This window comes from Bubalus kerabau, chromosome 1 (genome assembly GCF_029407905.1).
Source record: "Bubalus kerabau isolate K-KA32 ecotype Philippines breed swamp buffalo chromosome 1, PCC_UOA_SB_1v2, whole genome shotgun sequence".
Classification (NCBI taxonomy): domain Eukaryota; kingdom Metazoa; phylum Chordata; class Mammalia; order Artiodactyla; family Bovidae; genus Bubalus; species Bubalus kerabau.
Genome location: NC_073624.1, coordinates 175,921,068 through 175,933,540, shown reverse-complemented (window position 1 = coordinate 175,933,540; position 12,473 = coordinate 175,921,068). Strand labels below are relative to the sequence as shown.

The following is a 12,473-nucleotide window of genomic DNA, read 5'->3' as shown; positions in this document are numbered from 1 at the left end:
AGGGATCCTGATGCTCCACTATCGTGAAGCCGATAAAACAAGTAGAGTATTATTCCCAATCTGCAGATGGGGAAACTGAGGTACAGGAAGTGCTGCACAACTAAGGTCACTGGAAGAATACCTAGGGGCCCGAACATGGGGAACAGGCACCCTGATGGGGCGTCAGAGGATAACGGGGCCCTGCAAGCAGCGTCCCAGGAAGAACGTCAAGCAGCTTTCTGAGTGAGTGCCGGCTGCTCAGGTCAGTCAAGGTGGAGGGAACCCAAGACCACTCCTTGGAGTGGGGTTCACGAGCTGCCTCTCACCTGGCTGGTGACTGGGTCTGCTGGCACAGCCTGAGGCACCAGAGAGTGCACACCCTATCCAGTGCATGGCTGTTAGTTCGCTTCACTCACATCTGACTGTTTGCAACGCTATGGACCACAGCCCACCAGGCTCCCCCGTCTATGGGATTCTCCAGGCAAGAATACTGGAGTGGGCTGCCATGCCCTTCTCCAGGGGATCTTCCCGACCCAGGGATCGAACCCGTGTCTCTTATGTCTCCTGCACTGGCAGGCAGGTTCTTTACCACTAGCACCACCTGGGAAGTGCACTCTATCCAGTTCAGTTCAGTTGCTCAGTTGTGTCCAACTCTTTGTGACCCCATGGACTGCAGCATGCCAGGCTTCCCTGTCCATCATCAACTCCTGGAGTTTACTCAAACTCATGTCCACTGAGTTGGTGATGCCATCCAACCATCTCATCCTCTGTCTCCCCTTCTCCTCCTGCCTTCAATCTTTCCCAGCATCAGGGTCTTTTCCAATGAGTCAGCTCTTCACATCAGGTGGCCATGGTATTGGTGTTTCAGCTTTAGCATCAGTCCTTTCAGTGAACATTCAGGACTGATTTCCTTTACAATGGACTGATTGGATCTCCTTGCAGTCCAAGGGACTCTTAAGAGTCTTCTCCAACAGCACAGTTCAAAAGCATCAAGTCTTCAGGACTCAACTTTCTTTATAGTCCATCTCTCACATCCACACATGACTAATGGAAAAACCCTCTATTTGCTACATCTGATCAAAGATGCTCACTCACTTCCGCCATCAGCTGATTGGGATTAAGAACTAGGCGTGGGAAAAGTTGTTTTACAGCTCAAAGTTGGGGCAGAAGAGACAAAACTTACATGTTCTTTGCGTGACTGGGAGCCACACAGTCAACAAAAACCAGGCTGATGCAGGTCACTAAGAGAGACAGCCGGGATCTCTGGATCTTACAGGATGGGCCAGATTTACTCTAAAACCTCACTCTTAGCCCATCCACCCACAAGTTATACCGCATTAGCATCTGAGTGAGATAGAGAAACTAGCGATTACTTTGGAGGGAAAAACAAGGGAGGAAAGGACAAACAAGTGTCCCAAGCCCTAAGCCTTCATTCCAGACACACTTGCTGGATGATGCTGTGGGCGGGGTTCCCAGTGGGCCGCCTGGAAGAGCAGAAACTGCAGGGCTCTGCAGGCAGACAGAAGTGGGTTTAACTCCATCTCTGCGCTCACTAGCAGCGGGACTTCAGTGAGTTATTAATACTTCATCTCTCTGAGTCTCCGTTTCCTGTTTGTAAAATGGGAATAAAAGCTTCTCGGAACAGTGGCACACATTAAAAAGAAGTGAGGAGCGAGTAAGCTGTGTGCCACAACCACCAAGCCTGTGCTCTGGAGCCTGCAAGCCGCGGCCACTGAGCCCACACGGCTACAGCCTGAGCTCCACAGCAAGAGAAGCCGCTGCAATGAGTAGCCTGTGGACCACAACTAGAGTGGCCCCCGCCAGCCACAACTAAAGAAAGTTGTGCGCAGCAACAAACGCCCAGCACAGCCCAAAATAAGTAAAATCAAAATAAATATTTTTTTTAAAGAAACTTATGATGAAGGGGAAAGGAAGGAAGAAGGAACTCCGTGAGCACTGGGCAGACTCATTACCACTGAGCCCAATGCTCTCCTTCTGTTACCACTGCCCCTTGGGTCTGGGAGCCACGTAAGGTACGGGGGGAGAACTCCCAGTGGAGCTGAGGGGAGACCCCAGTAAAGAGGCCTCTGGGGCAGACAGTGTTCAACGGGAGGTCACAGCATGAGGTTCTGGCCATGGGGTCTGGGGTGGGAGAGGGCGGGTTAGAGTGCTCTCAACCAGAGGTGGGAACACACAGAAAGAAACGATGCAAGCAGGAGAGAAGAGAAGATGGTAAAGGCTGAGGGCGGGCTACAGTGACTGACAAGTGTCGCAGGGCTCAAGGAGGACCAGCCCCAAAGACAGGTCACCTGGGTTAAGGTCAGCAAGGCCTCCGGCAAACTACAGGAGCACCTGGGACAGAGGGGGCAAAGAACACGGGTGCACTTCCGGGGGCACGGCAAGAGGAGAGGCAAGGAGGCCTGGGAGAAAGAAAAATCAACAAGATGCTAATGGAGGGGAAAAAATCACTGTTAGAAGGAGAACTATCCACTCTTCAGATTGACAAGATTTATATTCAGGGTCAGCAGAGAGTATACGGGGAGAAGACATCACAGATACGGCTGAGTAGGGAGCAGAGTGGGAATGAGGCTGATAAGAAAAACCCAGACAGGGCTGGAGGCAGAGGCAAACACCCCACCCTCCACAAACTCACTGGCTACTAGCTTCACTCACCTTCAACTGGCCATTCACATTCCAAGGGTGCCCTACACCTCAATCCAGCCAGCTCATGGCCTCCTGATCCAGAGGGGGCTCCCCCACTGCCCCCAAACAGAAACTACCCTGGAATTAGATCCATGCTTCCCCGGTAATAATCGTGAACTTCTGGGAGGCCCCCAGCTAGACTGGAAGCGCCTGGTAGGTCTGGGTCGACAGGAATCCATAGTACAGCGCTTCACTTAACAAATGTGAACGGTTGACAAGACTATCCAAGGAAGAAAGTCTGGCCATGTCATCATTCAACAAACATACCGAGAAAGGAACAGGAAAAGCACACTAGGCAGTGAATGCCCTGAACTTGTCAGAGACCAGGAGATCCACGCTGTGGAGCTCCCTACCCTCAAGGCCCAGATCCCTGGCCAGATGGAGAGAAGAAAGGCCATCTGTGAAGGGTGCTGGGTGGTGTAACTCCTTGGTCCTTGCTTCACGGGTTTACCTGCCACCCCCTGGGTGCTGAGCACAGAGGCCTGCGCCTGGTCGAATGGGGACACAGCAGAGAGACCCACAAACCTCAGTGGACCACGACTGGTGCCGATGGGTGGTGTCAGGGAGGCACACTACTGCGCGAGGGGGGCTTAGGACAGGTAAGCAGCGAAGGCCTCTCAGAAGAACAACACGTGAGCTGCCACCTGAAAGGAGCATCAAGGGAAGAAACAGGGACGGACGCTTCAGGAAGGAGGAACAGCCTGCAGGACACCGGGAGGACAGACAGAGCTTAGGCTATGGGAGGAGGAGAAAAAACCCAAGAAGGGCTGCGGTGGGGGTGCCAGAGTGAGGAAGAGGCAGGAGAGGCTGACAGGCACCTGACCACCAGGGATTCCTGCGGGTGGCGGGGAGGTGGTGGCGTTGGGGGTGGGGGAGGGGATTGGGACTTTAGTCTAAAGGATTCCAAGCAGGTGAATCACATGACTTGATTCAGGTTTTCACACCGGACCTCACAGCTGCCTTTCTCTAAAAACCACTGCCTTTCTCTAAAGCCAATCCTTCATCGGTAAAGAATCCCCTCTATTTGTTGTGTGGGTAAGCACAAGTTAGAAATTATTTAATAAACTCTAAAGCACTCAATTAACGTTAGCTACTGTCATCAAAGTGCAAATTAAGGCAAGTGTCATTTGGATCAGAAGCTTTAAAAATCAGAGGCGCTTCATCATTAAATGAGCCTACGCGTGTTTCACCCCCCCATACCCTAAAATGTAGCGACTGGCTAGTAATAATAATATGCAACATCTGCAGGGCACTTAATAGCTTACAGAGCACTTTTATATCTGTTAATTAATAACAGGGATCTCCAGTGCTTTGAATTTAGTGACAGTGTTACAAATTGGCTACTTCTGGCAATATCTAGCAAGTAGGCACCACCTCTCTCCATGCATCAGCTGACCAGTCATGACAACCTGCCTAAGAGCTCTTCTGGGGTTGGGCATTCTCACTGCTGTCATCGCTACTTCCAAATGTCCCAATCTGCCAGAGAAGTCAATAATGGCCCTAATTACAGGATCACTGAGTGATACCGATGTGCCAAGCATTGCTATAAGCGTTTGACATGCTTAATCTTCACTTGATCGCAATACTTTTTTAACATTCCCATTTTCCAAATAAGGTGACCGAGGCATGGAGAAGATAAGGGCGTCATCCAAGGACACTCAGAGGAGTAAGACCCAGAGCCAAGATCTGAACACGTGATAATGTGACCCTGTATCCTCACTGAATCCCAGCGCTGTGCTAGATCATTCTGGCAAACTGCACATAATTCGGTGCTTGGTACGACACAGCAACTCAGCAAATAAGGGCAGCTGTTATCAGCAGGACATGGGTAGTTTCTAGGTCCCACGAGAGTGTCGCCTCCAGGAGAGCAGCGACCTTGTTAGTCTGGGTGACTGCTGCGCTCCCAGCGCCTGGCCCTATGCACATTTGAAGGATGGATCAATGAATGAACGTGCCTCCCAGAAGGCAGGGCTGCCTGTGCATGGCTCTTATTCCAGGTCTGTGTCGCGCCACTGACACTGCCCCTCGGTAAGAACATCAGGCTGATCTGAGGCACAACAAGGAGTCCGGAGACTTGAGACCCCCACCTCCCTTTCACAGCGCAGGGGTGGCGGAAGGGGCTCCCAAGGGAAGAGACGAGTCCGGGGTCGCAATGCTGGTGGGTCCCGGCTCCGGCGGGGCTCTGCCCTCCAGCGGGGCGGAGATGCTGGCCGACCTGGCGCTGGGACCCGACAGGAGACAAAGACCCGTGGGGCCGCCGCACCCGCAAAAATGCTGGTGCCCCTCGCCCACCTCCCCGGGAAGCAGCCGAATCCTACCATGCATCACCCGGCCTCGAAGCTGAGGAGAATACCGGGCCCCGGACGGAGCGGACACGCGATGCGGCCCTGCCTGCGGGGTCGCTGTCCGCAGAGGGTCGCTAGGGTGCGGGAGGCCGCGGGCCGGACCGGCCTGTCACCTTCAGGACCGCCCGCCCACTCGCCCGCTCTCCGCCCGGGACCCTCAGCGCGAGCCGCCGTCACCCAGCTGGGCCTCCGCACGCCTAGGCCTCCCCGCAGCGCCCGCCTCGCGCCCCGCACGGCGACGCCGCACCCTCGCCCGTCTGGCCCGTACCTGCTGGGAAAGGGGGATGAGCGGGGCCGCCATCTTCCCGCGGACTCGGGCTCCGAGCGCCGGCGGGGAATGGGGCGGGGCCGCGCGCGCGCACTGGTGCGAGGGGCGGTGCGCGCGCAGCCGAGCCCAGGGGAGGGCGGGGCCGAAACGGGGTGGTGCACGTTCCGCGGAGCTGAAGGGGCGGGGTCGAGGGCGGGTCCGCGCGCGCCTAGCCCCAGCCGAAAGGGGCGGGGTCTGGGAGGTGCGCGGACCAGAGACCTTTGCGGAATTCCTCCTGCATTCCTTCACCACCTCTTCCAGGATTTCTCTGCTCTTATGCCAATGTCCCTTAGCCCTCCAGGTTCCTGCCGATTCTGGGCCCTCTGCAAGGGATGCCGTTGCCATTCCCGTGCGCCTGGCAAAAAGGATCCTCACGCTTCCCAACAAGGCGCCCTGTTCCTAGGATAGGGTGTGTGTGTCTATGTGTGTATACACACCACCCTTCCCAACAACTGTTCCTAGGATAGGGGTCTGTATGTGTGTGTGTACACCACCCTTCCCAACAAGGCGCCCTGTCCCAGGATAGGGGTGTGTGTGTGTGTGTGTGTGTGTGTGTGTGTGTGTGTGTGATATGGGTGTCAGCTAAACTGGGCTGCAGTATTTTCACCTCTCTGCACCGTAGCAGCACCCGCAAAGCCTGGGATTATTTCCCCACTGCCAGCTTCTTGATGTGTGGCCTTGGCAAGTAGCCTCTGCACCCCCCAGCCCCTCTTCTGAAAGGAGGAAATGGTAGTATGTATTTGCTATCCTTCCACCTCTGCACTGGACCCTGCACAGAGCAGGCATTTGATGTTTGCCGGAGGACCATTACTGGAGAGGCATTTATTTCTTTAGACATGTGTTGCCTTCTTTTTGCTATGGACACCTGCTCATCTGTGGCTCGAATGGTAAAGAATTTGCCTTCAACACAGGATAACGGAGTTTGATCCCTGGGTCGGGAAGATCCCCTGGAGGAGGGTATGGCAACCCACTCCAGTATTCTTGCCTGGAGAATCCCACGGACAGAGGAGCCTGGTGGGCTACAGTCCATGCGGTCACAAAGAATCAAACACAACTGAGCGACTAACACTGTCTTTCCACTCATCCTTAGCCGATTTCCACTAAAAGGATGACAAAGGAAGGTTCCACTGGGTACTGACCACAGTGACACAAGGCTTGTTCAGCACAGGTTCCCCTTACGTGGTCTCTCTTGTGACAGTGGCGCTTCTCAGGCAGTCAAGCTGGAAGGTCGAGCAATCCTGAGGTAGTGAGGGCACAGCGTCCGGTCCATCTCCTCCACTCTGAAGTCTCACAAGCTTCCTGCTCCTGGGTCTTCAGCAACTTGATGTACTTCATGCCACTCAAATGAGCACAACATGCTTTGTGACTCATTCAACAAACTATTCGCAGTCAAGTGTTCACTGAGCACAGGTGCTCTGTTGGTGAGCTGGGCAGACACACGCTGTCCACAAATAGGTCTCATCCTGGAGCTACCCAGGTCTGCTAAACAGACTGGGTCTCTGATTCTGATTTATAGCTCTGGGTGGGACCTGAGTCCATTGGGCTGCAAGGAGATCAAACCAGTCCAACCTAAAGGAAATCAACCCTGATTAGTCACTGCAAGGACTGATGCTGAAGCTGATGCTCCAGTACTTTGGCCACATGATGCAAAGAGCAGACTCATTGGAAAAGACCCTGATGCTGGGAAAGACTGAAGGCAAAAAAGGAGAAGGAGGTGGCAGAGGATGGCATCACCAACTCAGTGGACATGAATTTGAGCAAATTCCAGGAGACAGTAAAGGACAGGGAAGCCTGGGGTGCTGCAGTCCATGGGTGAAAAATAACTGGACACGACTTAGCGACTGAACAACAACAAACAAATCCCCAGGAGGTTCTGAAGCTGCTGGTCTCAGGCCACCCCCCTGCCCCCACCATTGTGAGAACCACAAGTCTAGAGGGGAAAAAAAAAATCCAAAAGAAAAAAAAAATCAAGTGTGAGGAAATAGATAACTATACACAGTGATAAGTGCTACATCGTAGTCCAAGGGTGTGACACTTGAAGACTTAGGGTGCATTCAGTGATGGCGGGGGCTGGGAACCACCACAAGCAAAAAGGAGCTGAAGCGCAAAGAAGCATATTGAGACTGAGACGCTGGAGCTCAGAGAGCAAGACAGAGGGCCTTGAAAGTGAGAGTGAAAGTCGCTTAGTTGTGTCCGACTCTTTGCAACCCAGGCCAAAATACTGGAGTGGGTAGCCTTTCCCTTCTCCAGGGGATCTTCCCAACCCAGGTCTCCTGCATCGCAGGCAGATTCTTTATCAGCTGAGCCCATGAGGGTCTTGAGACAAGGCCAGATCACGTATAGTCTGATCGGACAACATTGTGGGTAGAGCAGTGAAACAGGACCATATGTGATTCAGCCCCGTTTTGAGACCATCTTGTTCTCCGAGCTCCAAGTTCTCAGTCTCACAGGCTCCTTCACTCCCTGTGCACAGAGAAAGGGGAGGCCACCAGACTGTTTGGCACATGATCAGCTTTGTGTTCTAGAACAGTGGCTCTGGATAAGGCAGGAAAAGTGGATGGAGAGGGTAGAAGCAAGTGGAACAGCTGGAAAGATGCAGCAGTGGTCCAGGCGGGGGTGACAGAGGCTATTAGCTGCCTTGGGTGCTTTATCAGTCCATGTTCCATAAGGAAAAGAGAAGCCGGCAATATCTGTATTTCAAACAGAAGGCAATTTGATACAGGAGATTGAGTACAAAATTGTTGGAAAAGCAGAGGGGAAGGCAAGGTTACCGAAGATTAGTAACAGGAGGAAACCGCTAGCCTCTTTAGGGTTAAAAGTCAAAAAGGAAAGGGTGTTATGCCAAAACCCACCACTACTGGGCGCTGAGCAGGAACCCGGATGCCGGTTTCTGCCATTATTGCTTTCTGTTTTGGCCATGCCACACTGTGGGATATTAGTTCCTGCATCAGGGATCAAACCCACCCCCCCTGCATGGGAAGCTCAGAATCTTAACCATTGGACCACCAGGGAAGTCCCTCTGCTGTTGTTGCTAAAGTCCTTGTTATTGTCTCCACTGACTAAGGGGCGGTCAGGAGCCTGGAAAAAAAATGGCTTCTCCTCTCTGCCTGTCTTCTGACATCCTTCTCACAGAATATGACAGGACACTAGTGGGCAAGGGTGTCTGGGAAAGGTGTGCAGGCTTCCAGCCTCACTGTCAAGCGTCTACAGGGGCGACAACCACACAGAGACTCTCTGGCCTGGTCTTGACTGGAATCAGAGGCTCCATGATAAGAGTCCCACCAGGTCACTCCCTCTACTGCTGTGGCATCCTGGGCGGTGATCAACCACCCTGGGGTCTCTCTCACCAGAGTCTAGAGCTGCACCATCCAACACAGTGGCCACTTCACATATGGTGATGTGTGTGCATGCTCAGTTGTGTCCGACTCTTTCCGACCCCATGGACTATAGCAGTCCAGGCTCCTCTGTCCTCCACTATCTCCCAGAGTTTGCTCAAATTCATGTCCAGTGAGTTAGTGATGCTCTCTAACCATCCCATCCTCTGCCTCCCCCTTCTCCTTTTGCCTTCAATCTTATCAGGGTCTTTTCCAATGAGTAGGCTCTTTGCATCAGATAGCCAAAGTATGGGAGCTTCAGCGTCAGTACTTCCAATGAATGTTCAGGGTTGATTTCCTTTAGGATTGACTGGTTTGATCTCTTTGCAGTCCAAGGGACTCTCAAGAGTCTTCTCCAGCACTACAGTTCAAAAGCATCAGTTCTTTGGTGCTCAGCCTTCATTATGGTCCAATTCTCACATCCGTACATGACTACTGGAAAAACCATAGCTCTGACTATACAGACCTTTATTGGCAAAGTGATGTTTCTGCTTTTTAATGTGCTGTCGAGGTTTGTCTTGAGGCTTCTCTGGTGACTCAGACAGAAAGGAATCTGCCTGCAATGCAGGAGACCCAGGTTTGATCCCTGAGTCAGGAAGATCCTCTGGAGAAGGGAATGGCTACTCACTCCAATATTCTTGCCTGGAGAATTCCATGGAGTGGGGAGCCTGGCAGGCTAGTCCATGCGGTCGCAAGAGTCGGACATGACTAGGTGACTAACACTTTCAATTTCACTTCACTAGGTTTGTCATAGCGTTTGTTAACCATAATGATGTCATTTTAACTTGATTACCTCTATAAAGACTTTATATTTTTTTAAATTTTTATTTATGTATTTTTGGCCACAAAGTATATGGGATCTTAATTCCCCAACCAGGGATTGAACCATGCCCCCTGCATTGGAAGCTCAGAGTCTTAACCACTGGACCACCAGGGAAGTCCCAAGACTTTATTTCTCATTTTAAAATGTATAGAAATACTGAATAACGACGTTATGGAATAGGAATTAACATAGTGTTGTAGGACAATTATACTTCAAAAGTAAGCTCAGAGAAAAAGAGATCACATTTGTGGTTACCAGAGGCAGGGGGCTGGGGGAAGGAAATTGGATGAAGGCAGTCAAAAGGTACAAACTTTCAGTTATAAGAAAAATAAGTACTAGGAATATAATGTACACAGGATGAATATAATTAACACTACTATATGTTATACACAAAAGGTGTTGGGAGTAAATCTTGTGTTCTCAGCACAAAGAAAACATATATTCTTTTCTATTTCTTTAATTTTATATCTATATGAGATGATGGACATTCACTGAGTTTATTGTGGTCATCCTTTCATGATGTGTGTAAATCAAATCATTATGCTATACACCTTAAATTTACACAGTTCAGTTCAGTTCAGTCGCTCAGTCGTGTCTGACTCTTTGTGACCCCATGAATCACAGCACACCAGGCCTCCCTGTCCATCACCAATTCCTGGAGTCTACCCAAACTCATATCCATCAAGTAGGTGATGCTATCCAGCCATCTCATCCTCTGTTGTCCCCTTCTCCTCCTGCCCGCAATCCCTCCCAGCATCAGAGTCTTTCCCAATGAGAGTTGCAGCTTTAGCATCATTCCTTCCAAAGAAATCCCAGGGCTGATCTCCTTCAGAATGGACTGGTTGGATCTCCTTGCAGTCCAAGGGACTCTCAAGAGTCTTCTCCAACACCACAGTTCAAAAGCATCAATTCTTCGGCACTCAGCTTTCTTCACAGTCCAACTCTCACATCCATACGTGACCACTGGAAAAACCATAGCCTTGACTAGACAAACCTTTGTTGGCAAAGTAATATCTCTGCTTTTGAATATGCTATCTAGGTTGGTCATAACTTTCCTTCCAAGGAGTAAGCGTCTTTTAATTTCATGGCTGCAATCACCATCTGTAGTGATTTTGGAGCCCAAAAATAAAGTCTGACACTGTTTCCACTGTTTCCCCATCTATTTCCCATGAAGTGCTGTATGTCAATTATATATCAATAAAACTGGAAGAAAAAAATTAATTAATTACACTTAAGTGAGATTAAAAATTCACTCCTCTGAGAAGTCCATCAAGTGCAAACTTGCACCAAGTGCAAACCTTAATGCACAGGACGGACTCTGGGTGATAATGATGCGTCCATGCAGGTTCATCAGTTGTCAGAAATGAGCCACAGTGGTGTGGGATGTCATTGGTAGGGCAGGGTATACGAGTGTGGGGACAGACAGTATATGGAAACTCTCTCAGTTCTACTCAGTTTTGCTGTGGATTTAAAACTTCTCTAGAAAATGAAATTTATTAATTTAAAAAGTTATTTCATTTTTATTTTTTTGGTTGCATCTTGAGGCAACCAACCTTGAGGTGGGATCTTAGTTCCCTGAACAGGGGTTGAACTCACGCCCCCTGCAGTGGAAACATGTTTTCTTAAACCACTGAACCACCAGGGAAGACCCAGTGAAGTTTATTAATCAAAAAAAAATTCATTTCTCAGTCCCACCAGGCACATTTTAAGGGCTCACATGTGGCCAGTGGCTACTGTATTGGCCACGAAGATGAAGAAAGTTCTCCAGGATTGAGCTGCTGCAGAAGATGAGTCCTGCCAGGTCTGAGCCAGTCTGACCCACCTTTGTTCAGCTGTTTCTGGCATTTTCCCTCGAATTCTAGCACTGCTTCTTTCCTCATTAACTTTTCCCTTGTTTAGAGTTTTAAAAGGTGGGCAGTGTTTGAGTCCCACCCCGGCGATCCCAGGGAGTGAGTCTTTAGCTTCTGAGACTGGTTTGTGGCTGTTCAATTGCTATTAAGTGCCCAACTCTTTGTGACCCCATGGATTGTAACCCACCAGACTCCTCTGTCCATGAGATTTCCCAGGCAAGAATACTGGAGTGAGTTGCCGTTTCCTCCTCCAAGAGAACCTCCCAACCCACAGATTGAACCTGGGACTCCTGCATTAGCAGGCAGATTCTTTACCACTGAGGCACCAGAGAAGACCTCTGAGACTGGTAACTCCTGATTACCTGGGAAGACCAAAATGATCTGGCAGCCGAAAAAATTCAAGGTCGCAAGTCTGCCAACTTCAACCAAAGCCAGAACAAAACTTGCCCAACCTTTACTTCCTGGTCAGACTTTTCACACCAATCATTTATCCACATGTTCTGTATCATTTCCAATTTTATTTGGCTTCTTTGTAACATGACTAAATTCCAAATTCCAAAATTGGTGTATTAAATTTGATTATTCCCAACACAAATTTCTGTGTGAAAACAGAGCTCTTCAAAACAGAACCCTCTATGTGTGACTTTTTCAAAGCAAGTCATTTGCTTTAAGGGAAAAAAAATTAAACTGCAAAGTAATCACTATTTTCACTTGAGAGAATGGATTTCATTGCTCTGTTTTACAAAGAACCAACGGCCATAGAAGTGGGCCACAGAGTGGGGGGAAAAGCGTCACCTTCTTTATGGAATGTTAAACGTCTATACACAAGGCCTGGGTTCTCTGGAATAACCAGCGTGCAAGGGAGGCATGCAAAACCTTTCCAGACCAAGGGTGCTGCATAAAGATTCCATATTGGAAAAGTTTCCCATGTTATTAGGATCTTCCCAACCCAGGGATCAAACCCAGGTCTCCCGCACTGCAGGTGTATTCTTTACCAGCTGAGCCACAAGGGAAGTCCAAGAATAATGGAGTGGATAGCCTACCCCTTCTCCAGCAGATCTTCCCAACCCAGGAATCAAACCGGGGTCTCCT

The 12,473-nt window shown here is 50.2% G+C and overlaps 1 protein-coding gene across 6 annotated transcripts in view; it reads right to left on the bottom strand.

Annotated features, from left to right (window-relative positions):
• EPS15L1 (epidermal growth factor receptor pathway substrate 15 like 1) overlaps positions 1-5,427 on the bottom strand; it is a 106,627-nt gene extending 101,200 nt beyond the window's left edge. For all 6 annotated transcript variants that reach the window (XM_055542016.1, XM_055542026.1, XM_055542042.1 and 3 more), the window contains exon 1: positions 5,296-5,427. In XM_055542016.1, the coding sequence (XP_055397991.1) occupies positions 5,296-5,328 (33 nt within the window). In that variant the 5' untranslated portion in view covers positions 5,329-5,427. The remainder of the gene's footprint in view (positions 1-5,295) is intronic.
• Positions 5,428-12,473: the final 7,046 nt, after the last annotated feature.